This window comes from Colletes latitarsis, chromosome 5, assembly GCF_051014445.1.
Source record: "Colletes latitarsis isolate SP2378_abdomen chromosome 5, iyColLati1, whole genome shotgun sequence".
Lineage (NCBI taxonomy): Eukaryota > Metazoa > Arthropoda > Insecta > Hymenoptera > Colletidae > Colletes > Colletes latitarsis.
The window spans coordinates 23,694,855-23,712,135 of NC_135138.1; the positions used below are offsets into that span (position 1 = coordinate 23,694,855).

Below are 17,281 nucleotides of genomic sequence, written 5' to 3' on the forward strand. Positions count from 1 at the left end.
AAATGTTTAAAATATCATAACTTCTGAACGGATTGGAGGATTTTAATGTTTCGAGAAGCAAACAACGCGTATTTTAGTGAAGAATATGTAGAAATTCTAACAATATTGAAAAAGTTGTTCCTTAACACCGTGAAGTGAGAAAAACCTCATAAAAATGGCCCAATATTCAAACATCCATAACTTCTACAATAGTGAACGTATCACAATCAAATTTAGTATGGATATAGAGCTCATGGATGCCTACAAAAAAGTACTGAACAAAATTTCCGTAGGACATCAAACAAATTTATTAAAAATGAAAAACGAATTTTTAAGAAAAATCGAGTGGGAGCAGCTGTCTAAATTTTTCGGCGAAAAAAAAATTTTAAATCGTTCTGGAAAAATTAATTTCGGTTGCGGGTATACTGTGTGTATATTGTGTGGCCGGAAATATTTCTATAACTTTTTAACGAAGCCTCAATCAACAATTTTCGTCTTATTTTGGCCTCTAGAATCTTCCATTAAAATTTTTACCAGAAGTGGCCGAACACCCTGTATATGCGAAACGCCGATGCAAGAACTTGTATAGTTTCTTTATAAAAAATATACCAAATAGAACATAAAAAAACACGTTTTACAGTACAATTTTGAACAATACAGTTTTACGTTTTACGTTTTACAATACAGAATTTTTTACAAGTAGTAGATCGAACAAGCTTCTAACTCACTTGGCTCACTTTTACAGTACTAATTAAAATAAAGCATTTAAAAACAGATGTTGTTTGAAATAATCATGTGTTTGTTTGAAAAGTCAAATGACTTTTCTCTAAATTATTTTTGATTTTATTATTTACTTTTTTATTTCAGCAATCCAGATACCATGATATTTTCTTCTAAAAAAGTATTAATCTATTTACGTCGAAAAATCGTTATTTCAGGAAATATTTTAATTTTAATACCGTTCCGAAATCGTGACTCTCATAACAAAATATCATTAGACACATTACGTAATATAATAAAAAACAATCATTGGTTTCTCGATTCGGAGAATGTCATGATGTACATGGTCGTCATATTGAACCTTTTCTATGAATAAAACAATTGGAATATTAATAATATTGTCATGATTTCATATCAATGACTTTTGGATTAAAATAAATTAATACTCTTTGCTTAGATAATCAAGATTACTGAAACTATCAAATACTTGATTTGATTTAAACAAACTTGACTTCACTTGTATTTTTAAGTACTTGGACACTTCTACTTGAAAGGCCTGCATGGGCTTATGAAGATACTAAAATTACAATATTTGCAATTAGATCTGATCGACTGTTAAATTTGAGAATGATAGGACATAAGTTAAAAAAGAGTCCTTTTGTCTTTTGTCATTTTCATGAAATTTTAGTCAAATTTCAGTGATTTGAAATTTTGTCAGAATTTGAGTATACGAAAAATTTGTGCAACAATTGAATCGAGAATTTTCACAGGAGAATACAAGACAAACCGTACGACTGTGTGTCTCGATCTTCTTAATCACATTCAAAACGATTAGAGCCTTTTTAAACAGATAATAATAGGTGATGAAACATGAATCTCGTGTTTGATTCAAAAACAAAATGTCAAAATGAAGAAAGTATACAATAAACTAGGCATGATAGGAAACAAGTAATTTTCATTTGCTTTTCTAATTATCGGGAAGTGGTGCATAAAAAGTTTGTACTACAGAGATCAACACTTAATCAATTTTTTTAACAACAAGTCCTTGAACGTTTGCGTAAAAGATTTATTCGTGTTTGATCAGACATTGTCGACACATGATTTCTCCATCACGATAATGGACACGTTCATACTGCATTATCAGTCAACGAACTTTCAGTACCAACTTTAGTACCGCATTTCAATCTCTGTGATTTCTTATTATTCTCAAAGATCAAAAATCATCTCAAAGGATTACATATCTTTATTAGAGTAAAAATATCGATTTTTCAGGTACATCATTTTTCGACAGTACTATCCTCTGCAAGGGAGATAAAAGATAGGACTTGTAAATTTTACGAAAGTTACAAAAATAAGTTCTGAAACAAAAAGATTATGTAGTTGACAATAGTCTAAAACGAAAATTTTAGTCTTACAGAATATTACACGGTTTTGATCTGGTAACGAACGTGTTAAAGGCATTTTTTATGAAAATAACTAACCATAAACACATAATATTTAAAAATTTGTTCTTTATTCTTGCTTAAAAATTATCAATCCAGATTTTGAGCACTCCATGTAAGAGCAAAATAACCTCATAGTGTGCGACCCGTGGTCGAGTGTTGCTCGTTTGGAAATTGTAAGTTTGCACGTGGTGTGCTGATTAGATACAATTCGAAGGACCACCTTCTCTGAAAGAAACTAATGTTTTGTATTCGGTGTTTATTAATTTCAACAAGTGATATAGTAACGTTTCCAACTATAATTTCATTGCTAATTTGACAAGTTCTTCCGATGCTCTTCTTATACAGGGTTTAATACAAATATTTTCTTTACTAAATTCACTTGTTAACCTTTTGCCTGGAATTTTACTCATCTAAATGTCGGTTTAAATATTCATTATTGGATTCTAATTTATGAACGAATTCACAAAGTTGCACAAATCGAAGACCCATTGTAAATGAATATAAAATTTGTTTTAAAATTCATAAGTCATGGTTATTTTATTATTGTTCAAGATCAACGAAATCCTGTGGTCATCATTAACCCTTTGAACTCTGAATACTCGTGGCCGAAACGGTTCGTAGGGACCATCGCGGCTATCGCTGACCATCGCTGGGGGCGGAATTCTTTTTTGCCACACTGAAGTGACAATTCAAGGCGCAAACAGTAATAAATTATAGTGATTCTTTTGCAGAAGGTTAAATAATTAAAGACTGTTATTTTCGAGCATTAAAATTATGTATTATAAACATTAACAATTTAAAACATTAAATATTACAATCAACTAAAAAACTTAATTTGATATTTACAACAGGAATTAATAATTTTTTTGGGAGAGTGGGACGTAAAATGGGATTTCCATTTCGGAAATTCCCGGGGATTTTTATGACCCTAATATTGCCCAACCGCTACTTAAGGAAGGCAAATTACTAACGAGTGCCTCTGTATTAATTTTACACGAAAATAACTGCATATTGATTGAAAAAATCGACAAACGCATATATGCGCCCTTAGTCCAGGCGGATGATTTAGAGAAAACACATAAATGCGGCCTTAGGCTACACGGATGACTTTCGCCAAACGCATATATGCGTCCATAGAGCTCTAAGGGGTAATTCCGTCGTGAATTTTCTTTTTTTAGACGAAGAAAGGGCAAAAAGTGTAAAATTGTCATTGAAATACAATAATTTTTACAAATATTACTTACCATTCTGTATTAGCTTCTTTTCACCTAAACCAGGCATTAAAGGGATATTTTAGTTTAAGTATAAGTTTCTTAATTTCGACATTTTGCATATATCTCTTTCCGCGACCCATTTTTAATAATATTTCGCCTTTTTTGAATAAACACAGGGTGTTCGGCCACACCTGGGAAAAATTTTAATGGGGAATTCTAGAGGCCAAAATGAGACAAAAATCAAGAATACCAATTTGTTGATGGAGACTTCGTTAAAAAGTTATTAACAATTAAATTCAAAAATTTCAAATCGTTCTGGAAAAATTATTTTCGGTTGCGGGAGACAATTACAATCATTTTTGGTGAATACACATACTTCCAAAATCCTACCCACTTTCGAGAAAAAAATTCCTTACCGAAAATATAATTTCTGGCCAGAAATGTCTGCCCGAATTTTCATGCAAATTTTTAAAACGCCATATCATCTGAACAGATTGGACGATTTTAATGTTTAAAAAAGCAAACTACGCGTATTTTGGCGGAGAATATGTACAAATCGCAAAAATATTCGAAAAGTTGGTCCTTGACCCCGCAAAATGAGAAAACCCCCATAAAAATGGTCCAATTTTCAAACAGCCATAACTCCTACAATTGTGAATATATTTCAATGAAACTTTTTTCTGAAGTAGAGCTCATGGGTACCTACAAAAAAGTATTAGACAACTTTTCTGTAGGGCGTCAAACAAAATTACTAAAAATGAAAGAGGAATTTTTAAGAAAAATCGACAGGGGGTAGGTACCTAAATTTTTCGACGAAAAAAAAATTTTTAATTAATTCTGAAAAAATTATTTTCGGTTGTGGGGGTCAATTACAATCATTTTTGGTGAATATACATACCCCCGAAATCTTACCCACTTTCTAGAAAAAAATTCGAGAAGGTGTGAAATTTTTCGACGGAAAAAAAAATTTCAAATCGTTTTGGAAAAATTATTTTCGGTTGTGGGGGTCAGTTACAATCATTTGTTATGAATAGAGATATCCCCGAAATCTTGCGCATTTTCGAGAAAAAAATTCGAGTACATATTGAAACTTTTGGGTGAAAAAGAAAGACATTCGAATCGTCTTGGAAAAATTATTTTTAGTTGTAGAGGTCAATTGCAAGCATTTTTGGTCAACAGACATACCCCCGAAATTCTACTCAGTATTGAGAAAAAAATTCCTTACCGAAAATATAATTTCTGGCCAAAAATGTCTGTCCGAATATTCATGCGCATCTTTAAAACGTCATAATTTCTGAACGGATTGGACAATTTTAATGTTTAAAAAATCAAACTATGCGTATTTTGATGGAGAATATGTAAAGAATATGAAAATGTCACCCATCAGTCGGGGTACAAACTGGACCTCCCAAAAATGGAAATTTTCTAACACCCGACCTGGACCGTGCCCAGGTACCAAGGCCGTTAATTGACCCCGCGACTATTTGGAAGGTTTATGACACGACAATCGCTATTGAGAACGTTCCTAATTATCGAGTTCCTAATTGCTTCAATTTTGTAATGATTCTTTAGGGCCCTGACTCCTCGATTAGCTATAACTATTAACAAGCGAATTGAAATTAGCTACCCTCAAAAATAGCGGTATTTATAAGCGACCGTATCGTAAACCTCGCCAAGTTCCTAACACACAGAAAGTTTCATGGCATTTGGATCGGTGATAAATGTGTTAATTGGGAATAACTCGAAAAATATTGAGTCTCTGACCCTATAATGTTATATTTTTGCAAAGAGGGTGTCGGAATCTAGCAATATATAAAGTGGCTGGAAGGAAAGCGGACAGAGAGAGGCCCTCCGCATCCCGCGTCGGATGTAAATTTATCACGACTTTATCTCGGCCGCTGGAACGCTGGACGTTCGTTAATTTTCTACCAGCCGTTCCAAACCGCCTCTTCTCCCACCTGCCTTCACCATTCGGTTACGTTCGGACCGTTTCTTTTTGTTCATCGTCGCTGTGGACAAGGGCCAGGTAAATCGAGCCGAAGAGCTGGCGTCGTTCCCTCGCGTCGGCGGTTTAGATTTCAAATAATTGCCAATTTGACTTTACGACGTCGTACAGCCATCTTTCAAGTTACGACTGATTTACTGGAATTCTTCAGTCTATTTATTTGTCCGCCTCCAAGAAGGTGCACCAAGCTTAATTGTTTCCCTGTTGGTTTGTAGACATTGAGAACACCTGTGATAATTGACTCATTTTATAAGTCATTTCCGCCCGATGGCCTATAAAGCTTTGTCGTCTGGGAAAAATTTTAATGGGAGATTCTAGAGACCAAAATAAGACGAAAATCAAGAATATCAATTTCTTGACCGAGGCTTCGTTAAAAAGTTATTAACTATTAAATTCAAAAATTTCAAATAGTTCTGGAAAAATTATTTTCGGTTGCAGGGGTCGATTGCAATCATTTTTGGTCATTACACATATCCCCGAAATTCTATGCATTTTCGAGAAAAAAATTCCTTTCCGAAAATCTAATTAGGTGCCTAAATTTTTTGACGAAAACAAAAAATTTCAAATCGTTCTGGAAAAATTATTTTCGGTTGCGGAGGTCAATTACAATACTTTTTGGTGAATAGATATATCCCCGAAATCCTGCGCATTTTCGAGAAAAAAATTCAGTACGGGTGGAGCTTTAAACATTAATAACTTTTTAACGAAGCCTCCATCAACAAATTGGTATTCTTGATTTTCATTCTATTTTGGCTTCTAGAATCTCCCATTACAATTTTTCCCAGGGGTGGCCAAACACCCTGTAGATACTCGAGCGTTTTTTATTTTAGCACTAGTTAGTCGAAGATTTTATTCGAATAATAAATGAAGAATGAAGACATAAGCGCACTAATTTGTTTCTCTAATCAAAATTCTAAGTTTTATGTAACGATTAACACGTTGAAAATTGAGCAAGATTTTTTCGTTAATCGGAATAATTTTTTAAATAAGAATATTGTCAATCTTAAAAAACTTAATTTTGTGACTGTGTGTCGAAAATTTGTATACAGCAAAAAAGTTTTTAAATTTAATTTCCAACAAATTATGTTATAAATGCTTTCAATATTGTATATATTGTATTATAATATGGAAATAATTATAATGAAAATATTATACATTTTATAGTTGACGACTCCGATCAACCCTCTCCCAGCTAGAATTTTACGATATTATATAACTGATATTTCAAGTTGATTTAATTTAGAAATACGTTCAAATATTCTATCACGATCCCTTCAGATATTTTCCTGTGACATGATAATAAATAAAGAAAGAAACTAAATTTTATTTATAATTATTTAGTACTTATCCCTGTTGAGAAGAGATTCGATAATAAATATTCTATCCTATTTACCGATATTTACGAAATAGAATAGGTTTAATCAAAATTGGTTCGGTAAATTTTGAGTTAACCCAGAACAATCAAACGGATAAACAAACATTCTAGAAATGTATAATTTGATTTACACATTCTGTACAGTATACTTTTAAGTCGAAATTGTCTAAAAATGACATAATTGCAGAGAAGTTATAATTTTATTTATATAGATTAGAGTTAGGGATAGAATTGGAATTTATTCAAATGGCAAAATAACACAAGTACAAATATAGTTAACCCTCTGTAACCTAATTATCTTTTGCTTCTGGAAAAAGTGACACAGCAGAGAAATAGCAAACATCGATAATGGAATGTTAGTTAATAGTTAAATTTCAATCTATAAACAACTGTACCCTAAGTGATGAATGATATATTTCATGATGAATAATGAAGTATACAATTTGAACATGCGTATTGTATCTTCATTCAGTATGAAGATTCATTAAACAGATTGCATTTGGTATTAATTAGAAATGAGTGTTGGATTTTATTTTAAGGAATGAGTGAATATCTTTACACATTTCTAACACGTGGCGAATCTTGGAGAAATGGATATGAACAAATATCAACCAAAGAATTATTTCATTCTATTTGATTAGACATTTGTACGCTATTGTTACAAAACATAATTTTCTATACAAGGTGTTCGGCCACCCCTGGGAAAAATTTTAATGGGAGATTCTAGAGGCCAAAATAAGACGAAAATCAAGAATACCAATTTGTTGATGGAGGCTTCGTTAAAAAGTTATTAACGTTTAAAGTTCCGCTCGTACTAAATTTTTTTCTCGAAAATGCGCAAGATTTCGGGGGTATGTCTACTCACAAAAAATGATTGTAATTGACCCCCGCAACTGAAAATAATTTTTCCAAAACGATTTGAAATTTTTGAATTTAATTGTTAATAACTTTTTAACGAAGCCTCCATCAACAAATTGGTATTCTTGATTTTCGTCTTATTTTGGCCTCTAAAATCCCCTATTAAAATTTTTCTCAGGGATGGCCGAACACCTTGTATAGTAATGGAAGAATGATTTTTACAAAATATACTTTCCCATGAAATTATTTGTTCCAGTGTGGTATTTTGTTCACCAGTGAAAACTAATTAAAAGTCTCAATGTTATTATCATTTTTAATAATATTTATGTGACGTCGAACGAATAATATTAATCATTGTTCTTCGGAATTAGAACTTCTTAAAGAATTAACTGATCTATTAGGTACTTACATTTCTTATTTTAATAACTTTTAATTCCCCCCTTAGAATGATTGAAATTCAAATATGGATGTGGTCTAGATAAAGTGTTATATTTATACTGTTTTTTAAGGAAGTAATATAGATAATATCTTAATTATTGTTTTAATTAAATGGTTTAGAAACTACTCTTTCAAGAGGAAAAGAGGGGATTCTCACATTTTTTTGAATAGAAAGTGCTATGTATTATTCTTTTCCTATTTCATCAGCTTTTGTTGAATTCAATAACGTTTACTTGAATCATTCTTTTTTATCCTATTTTATAAACATGTTTAGGGACAAGTATTCTATTTCGATTTTGTTTAAAAATATGCACTTTTAGCTGTATACTTGGTAATACTTTAATTCTGCAACTATACACAATGAAAAAAATAGTTTGATGAGAGTTATCTAAATAACAAAAAAATATATGGCATGTAATAAAATTAACCCCTTGGGTCATTTAATTAGAAAAAATGAGTAAAACTTCACTAGCAAGTTAGTAAGAGTTCAAGAATTATTTAAAATTTGTAATTTCTTTGAGTTTAGAATACGATGATTTTCGAACAAGGATAAAAACCTTAATACGTAATCCAAGTATAACTCATACAAGTAACATACAAAATTTTTAACTTATTATATTATAGTCATTTTCACATTTTGTGTAAACAATCAAGTTGTTCAAACATTTGAAAAGATTGATTTTTCTCGAGTTTGATCAAATTCGAACTACTTGGGTAATCAAATACTTGAATTGGTTTGAAAAAATAAGTTTTGTCTTAGTTTGAATTTCAAGTAAGTACTTGAATATTTCAATAACACCCAAAAGGGTTCAGCAAATATACGTAATACGTTGACTGCCATGCCAGTTTTCAATGTGTAGCAATATCTCTGATGTTTGTTTAAATTACAATGTCAAGAATAGAAATATTCGACAATTCAGTGGTGTTCTTATTATTTTAAATCATTCACAATGCAAGTAGGATTATTTAAAATTTTATAATTATAGGGGTTCTTACATTGTAATCAATTTCGAAGGTGATGAGTAAAGATGAGTAAAGTTTGAGATGCTAATTATCGGTGATCATCATGGCAGTCAACGTGTTAATATAACTACAGAATTTCTGCGTGCTAAGTCTTCAAATCTTTTGTTTTTTGTATCACAAAATTCGATAATTTTGTCTGTCAATCAATTAGAAGATATTAGGATGAAATCAAAAAGTTATAATAACATAACCTTCGGACGATCTTGTGTTTTGAATGGACACTTTTATACTTTTGAAATTCGTTATATTTCACAGTGGAGCCAAATGCGAATCTAGTTAATATAAATTCCTAATCTTGATAATTTCTTATTACTTAATTTTCAGTTATTTAAGTTTCTAAATGTCTATAGATCTTGAAATGAAATCTCGTTTACCTATGAAAATTTTTTAAATATAGTGATATGTATACGGAAATTTAAAAAACTGTAGGGTTGTATAATTAAAAATGATTTAAAAAACTTGCAAAAGGAAAAGAACCAAACGGATATTCTGAACCATATTGTTCGTGACAAAAAATGTTGATCGATCTATTAACGATAAAAACAATTAAGCTTAACAAATTATGTAGTTCACTCTTGCATACCCAATTAGAATTTCATTTGTTCGTTTTTAACCAGATACCATTAATTGTCTGATTTTAACGTCTGTATAGAGATACGAATCGATTCGATTTGAGTGGATCGTGTTTCACTCGACTCAAATTAACTCGACATGGCGCGACCTGTGTCGACTTCTATAGACTCGACTCGATTAACAGTTCATCAACGGTGGTGGGTCAATTTTAACCTATATTTGATCTGTATTACTAGACGCTTCATAAATGGTGTATTAGAGTTAAAATTTGGACTCAAACAATAATTTACGATGCATCTTTTTCTAAGAAACGGTTCCGATCTTATACAGGGTGTTCGGCCGCCCCTGGGAAAAATTTTAATGGGAGATTCTAGAGGCCAAAATAAGACGAAAATCAAGAATGCCAATTTGTTGATGGAAGCTTCGTTAAAAAGTTATTAACAATTAAATTCAACAATTTCCAATCGTCCTGGAAAAATTATTTTTAGTTGCAGGGGTCAATTGCAAGCATTTTTGGTCAATAGACATACCCCTGAAATCCTACTCAGCTTCGAGAAAAAAATTCCTTACCGAAAATATAATTTCTGGCCAAAAATGTCTGCCCGAATTTTTATGCGAATCTTTAAAAAGTCATAACTTCTGAACGGATTGGACGATTTTAATGTTTAAAAAAGCAAACTACGCGTATTTTGATGGAGAATATGTAGAGATTATGAAAATGTTGGAAAAGTTGTTCCTTGGCCCCGTAAAATGAGAAAAATCCCCTATAACTGGTTCAATTTTCAAACAGCCATAACTCGTACAATTGTGAATATATTTCAATGAAACTTTTTTCTGACGTAGAGAAGTCTAGAATCCACCATTAAAATTTTTCCCAGGTGTGGTCGAACACCCTGTATGTACACACGTAATGGTAATAAACATAATAAAAAATAAAACAAACGTTCATGTATAATTACATTTGTACTAAATACTTTTTATAAAGAACTGTTATAATTCCGTGTAGAAATCGTATATTTATATAAATATGAGTATTTTAATATAAAAATAAAAATATGCTGAAATTTATTCTATAACAAACTTGTAAACGTGGGTTAAAAGTGACCCGACACCCCGGTCTGACCATTCGCTATTAGACGTTTAAATATGATCCAACCTCAAATCCAAATAAATCAACTTTACTTAATCGGACGTGGCTTGATTCGATTCGAAGGCTAAACTTGATTAGTCGTTCGACGAAAAACCGATCATAAACAATTGTCGGACGCCTCACGGCCCGTGCATCAGTGGATATAAATTTAATTAAGATTAGGAATTCGGAGAAGCCGAACGGAGCAGGTTTCGATAACCAGTTCCTTTTTAATCCCCTTGTTGCATCTCTCTCTGAACGGAAACACCCAACGTTCGGTCGTCTCTTAAATACTCTAGGGTTTTTTCTCATGGTTTACAAACTTATCTCCCGTTGGTAATTTATGCGATAGCTGAGGCGAGACAGACAGAATCATGAATAGGCAAATGATCGAGAATGGGTCCAAAAATGTTAAGAGATCCGCTCGTTTTCAGCCGTCATTATGCATCGTGACGAGAGGGAAATCGACTCGGATCTTCCATGACGCGTTAATTAAACGAACCTCATTAATACGGATCGTGCGAATGGAACCGAAGCGCGACCGAGATCCCTTTCGTGCAGGATTTCGTCGTTCCTTCGAAGAGAAGAAGGCCCAGTACCTTAACCCGCGATAGCCCCTTTTGTTTTTCTTATCCTCCTCGTCCTTCCTTCAGCTTTCGCAGGTCCTTCAGACTGCTGTTTCGACCTCCCTTTCTTCGGCCGCCTTCTTAATCTTCCTTTAATTCCTTGGCTTTTCGTTTCTTTAGCTCCTTTTTCATCTCGGTTTCTTTCGTCCCTCCTTTTCGTCGTCGTCGTCTTCTTTGTTGCCCTCCCCTTTTTGTACTCTTTCGATCTTGCCCCTTACTTCGCGTTCCCTTCTTTTCTTCGCCAGCTCGATTCACGACAACGAGGATCCACGTCGATAGATCTCCCGGCTGTCTCGAGCCCGGGGGAAGTATCGCGAAAAACTTGCCAGTCCATTAAATATCATCTCGTCCCTGGAACGCTGGACGTACTCCAAGATTTGTCGCGATACGTCCGCGAACGTTTATCGTACCAACGTCGATTACTGAAAGGATCGTCGCCGCGGCTAGGACGGAAATAGAATCGTACGATGCTTGAGAAATCAAGGATAGAGCGGATCGATAAGATGGAAACGAGTTCTTCCCACGCGATTAACACCGGCTAACCGATAGACTTTTCCAGTTAGATCATCGATTATTCTCACGCATCGTATGTTAATTGGCGATTAGAATATCCGTGCACCGTATGCAAAGAGACTTTAAGAACGTCAGATAGCCGAGGATTGAGTCTTTGGAAACCAAAGTCCACGAAAAGATACTGCACTTGATTTCATAACTTTCGCAAATAATTTATGCAATGCACGTTACACAAGGTATCTTCGGATTAGTTTTAAACATTTTCCAGACGATTAGGAAAATAAGATTTCTGTTACTCTTTGCAACATTAATTTCTGTTCTGGTCTACTCAAATAACATATATCTAACAAGACTTTTAATGAGCCTATAGGATTTCTTTTCCATTGTCATAGTATTGCAACAGGAATAGAATTTATACATCTATCAGAGACTAATTGTGGGAAAGTTTTTCATCGATACTAATAGATTTTACAAATAAAAGAAATCTATCATAGTTCCTATCTTCGAACAACCTCTGAATTTTTAAAAAGTATCTGTGAATAAAATATCACTGTTCCGTTCACTGATCTTTTTGAGGAATTTCGAAGAGTAACGAACAATAAATATTATAAAAGAGCAAGGTCTTAAAAAGAACGATACATTTTTACGAATCTTTCACGTGAACTTGTAACAATCAATCACTATCTCAAATAAGTTTAGTTTCTAATCTCATATATGTAAATATGGAAGTGCAATGCAAGACTTAAATCTTTATAATACACAAAAAGCAACTACAAAAAAGAAACCCTTTTTTCCTTCAAATATAGAATCTGTAATTGTTCAGCCAAATATTTGGACTTGCACGTGTATTTTCACTTTCTTAGAAGACCGTAAATTAAAAGTATAATATAGTTCCATAAATTGATGTATTCGGTTAATACCGTACATTCGATAAACTTAAATGAAAGAAAACCATCAGCCATCTCAGTCTATAAACCATAAAAATGAATGCAACGAAGCATCATTAATTTACAAACAGGGAGTAATTATTTAACTTTCACGTGGGCACGGAATGGAAATTACAGACCGAATTAGAGGATGCAATCTTTTTGTCTCGCACCGTGCAGTCTGGAGCCTATCGATCACAGGTCGAAATACCTCCGCGTCTGGTCCCTCATCGATCACCTCAAAGATCAAGATCGAACAGAAGAAAAAGACTCACCAGCAGATAGGCGGTATGCGTGTGATCGTCCACCCAGGCGAGAAGAATATCAGCCCCCTTCATGTGGTTCTTCTCGTTGAAGCCGATGCTGACGTAGCCCAAGGTCTTCGCTGTGACTTTGAACGTGACCATCTCCTCGTCCGAGGGATCCCATTCAAGGATAACCTCGCCGTCGTCGTCGAGCGTCTCGTGTCTGGTGAACTTTGGCTCCTTGATGCTCCGTTTGGGCCTGTTGTTCACGATCTCATCCGGATCGAGGTATTTGAACCCGCGAAACAGCTTGACCAGCTTATCCATCGGCGGAATGTACTTCTTCGGGACACGATCTCGCGTTTTCGGAATCCTTTTCAAAATGGGATCGTCGAAGAGGCTCGGAGACACTGTGCCAGATTCACCGATCATCTCAAATTGGGAGTTTCCTTCGATTTCGGCGTCACCTTGAAGATCCTCCGTCTCTTGGGTCTCTTTTCTAGACTCTGGCGCCGTTTCCAAACTTTGTCTGTCAGACATTAACACAGTGTCGTTGGACCTAGACGTTTCTTCTTTCGAAAGCTCGATGTCAAACGAGTCTAAAGTCTCGTTGCTCTTCGGCATCGTCATCGTCGTTTCTTCGGGATCTTTGCTGACAACGCGACTACCGTTTTTCAGAAACTCGTAATGGTTCGGGTTCAGGTTCTCCTCCCTCGAATTCGGATAGTCGAGACCGTCTTCTTTGTAGGGAATCTTCCTCTTAGTTTTCCATTGCGCGTACCAATCCTCATCGACATCTAGACGTTGTTTCTTAAACGTGCCGACTCTGAGCACCGGCTCCTCCCGCAAACTCCTTTTTACCTTGGACGCGATGTTCCTTGGGTGATATCTATTCCTGTAGGCCAAGGTTCTCATAGTTTCGTCCATGTGCTGGACATACAGGTCCAGCAAGTCGCACCCGGCCATCCAGCAGACGGTCAACGTCACTATCAGCCTGAGTATCAGCATCTTCCTCTTCTTCTGCTATTTCTTGCTCCTTGAACCTTCATACGATTGCTGGGGTCCAGCTTTTTCCTAGTTTGTTAGCAGTCCATTCAAGCTTCTCTTTTTGCCACTGAAAATTCAGCTGGAACAACTACGATACATAATCATAGAGTCCTTACGAAACTGATACGATTGATTCCTTCAAAAGTGGACTGTTCTCATGGTTTTGCTACACTTCGTTATCAATTATTCTGAGCGAGTTTATTATAAGCGAAATAACAACCAACGAGTATTTGTTTCTGTTACAGAATTTCTCACTCGATGCGCGAGACCGGGAATGATTTCCTTACATGTTACGCGAACGACAGTTGTGCCGGGACTAATTTAAGCACGCGGTTGCTGTTGCCCCTGCAGATGCTTGCAGCTGCTTATTTGCCCCGGGGCCCCCTTCCACGGGCCCTTATTCAGGCTCGTATCGACTCTCCTCGGAGCCCCTTTCACATTCTTCAAACACGTAATATTCCAAATTTTTCCTAATAAAACATTATCTTTGAACATTTTTTTCAACAATGTAGAATATTATTAAATAGTCCATAAGGGGGTCTTCATAAAGCTACATATTTTTAGAAGGACGTTATATAGGGACATGCAGCTCCTACAATAATCATTACTTTTGTATGAAAAATTTATCTTCTACTCGTAAAAGATTAAATATATGTACGAAAACTTAAAACTATACAATCCAATGATTTAAAGAAACAAATTTCCAAAGATGGTAAAGAAAATGGCCCCGTAAACCAGGAGACACCCTCAAGATTAATATAATAATTGTATTAGCATCAATACTAGAAACTAAAATACAGACGAAAATTAAATTTGGTATACAAAAGTGAACAAAAGAATGTTATTAGATTTTATGAAAATTGCTAAAACATTTTGAATGCAAACGAACATTGCATTTCTGCCGTAGGTATACGATTTGACTTTTACACTTTTTATGTCCATTTCTAAAATCTTCTGATTGCTGTATTAAACACTGCACTATGTTCTTCCTTATTTTGTTTGGTAATCCTTCGAAAACAATAATTTTAGTAATAGAATATATCCTGAAATCTCGTGTTAGTTTAACAGAACAGTAAATAATAGTGTAAGCGATTCAAAAAAAGTCTCAAATTACATTTCACATTTAAATCGTTTAAAAAAATACACTTGAAAAATTTGATATCTGCTAAAATATCTTTGATTGTCTTCACGGAAACTACTGTAAAAATCAGTAATTTACGTTTTTTTGCATCGATGGCAACCAATGGTTTAACGATCTATGGACCTGATGATGATCTGTTCCACTGAACTCTTCTCCCATTATACATTGAAAACAATTTTAAAATGTTGATACAAACAATCAAAACATATTTTTAAAATTCTATACATATAAAGCTTATTGTTGCGGTGCCCAGTATCCTATAGATTATGTAGCAATCTTTCGTCAGCGTTCGCGAATTTGCAATAAATTAATGATATAGAGGGATGAAGAGGTTTAAGAGTTGTTTGGTTTAATTTATTTGTTCTACAAGTTATTAATAAAGAGTACTGTAATGAGTTAAACGAGTTGTCGAACAAAGAGTGATTTCGTTTGTGTTCTGGTGACAACTGCCTTTTTCTCATTCGCGATGTATTAAGGAAAACTCTGATACTTTATCCTCCCTTCCAAGCAGCCCCTAGCGCAACGCCTGTGGAAGGGGGTCCGTGTTATAGGAGCGAAACCGTCGGTGGACGACGTTAGAGAAAGTATCCGTTTTTGCAGGTAATACTTTCTCTCGGTTCGAATTCGAAGGTTTATCGTAGGACTGTGAGCTAGCACGCAGATGTAGGAATTTTGACCTTGCACGCGGTCGAAGGATATTTGCCCTACCATAAACCTCGCCTAACACCGGGTCTAGGCGGCAAACTGTTACAGCGCTCGACATTTACGATATAGAAAAGATTATATTATTTAATCTTGACACAAGCAAACCAAGTTTTTTAAATTACATTTAATTGAAAATGAATGTTTGGAAAACAAAATTATAATATAACAAATTTTAAATGCATCGATATTTTATCATTGTAACCTAATAAGGTATGAAAGTCACAAAGCTATTTTATACAAAAATATTAACAAGATGATGCTTAAACTGTTATAATATACAGGGTATTCGACCACCTCTGGGAAAAATTTTAATGGTGGATTCTAGAAGCCAAAATAAGACGAAAATCAAGAATACCAATTTGTTGATGGAGGCTTCGTTAAATAGTTATTAACGTTTAAAGTTTCGCCCGAACGGAATTTTTTTTCTCGAAAATGCGCAAGATTTCGGGGGTATGTCTATTCACCAAAACTGATTGTAATTGACCCCCGCAACTGAAAATAATTTTTCTAAAACGATTTTAAATTTTTTTCACCCGTCGAAAAATTTCACACCTTCTCGAATTTTTGTCTAGAAAGTGAGTAGGATTTCGGGGGTATGTGTAATGACCAAAAATGATTATAATTGACCCTCGCAACCGAAAATAATTTTTCCAGAATTAATTAAAAATTTTTTTTTTCGTCGAAAAATTTCAGCACCTACCCCCTGTCGATTTTTCTTAAAAATTCATTTTTCATTTTCAATAACTTTATTTGACGCCCTACAGAAAAATTGCCTAATACTTTTTTGTAGGTACCCATGAGCTCTACTTCAGAAAAAAGATTCATTGAAATATATTCACAATTGTAGGAGTTATGGCTGTTTAAAAATTGGACCATTTTTATGGGGTTTTTGTCATTTTGCGGAGACAGGGACAATCTTTTCGAATATTTTTGCAATTTGTACATATTCCCCGCCAAAATACGCGTAGTTTGCTTTTTTAAACATTAAAATCGTCCAATCCGTTCAGAAGTTATGACGTTTTAAAGATTCGCATAAAAATTCGGGCAGACATTCCTGGCCAGAAATTATATTTTCAGTAAGGAATTTTTTTCTCGAAACTGAGTAGGATTTCGGGGGTATGTCTGTTGACCAAAAATGCTTGCAATTAACCCCTGTAACTAAACATAATTTTTCCAAGACGATTCGAAAGTCTTTTTTTCCACCCAAAACTTTCAGCACTTACTTGAATTTTTTTCTCGAAAGTAGGTAGGATTTCGGAAGTATGTCTATTCACCAAAAATGATTGTAATTGACCCCCGTAACCGAAGATAATTTTTTC

General features: G+C 34.2%; 1 protein-coding gene across 1 annotated transcript in view; it reads right to left on the bottom strand.

Moving 5' to 3' along the window:
* LOC143342139 (MOXD1 homolog 1-like) overlaps positions 1–14,547 on the bottom strand; it is a 77,305-nt gene extending 62,758 nt beyond the window's left edge. The window contains exon 1 of the mRNA XM_076765689.1: positions 13,100–14,547. Within this exon, the coding sequence (XP_076621804.1) occupies positions 13,100–14,077 (978 nt within the window). The 5' untranslated portion in view covers positions 14,078–14,547. The remainder of the gene's footprint in view (positions 1–13,099) is intronic.
* Positions 14,548–17,281: the final 2,734 nt, after the last annotated feature.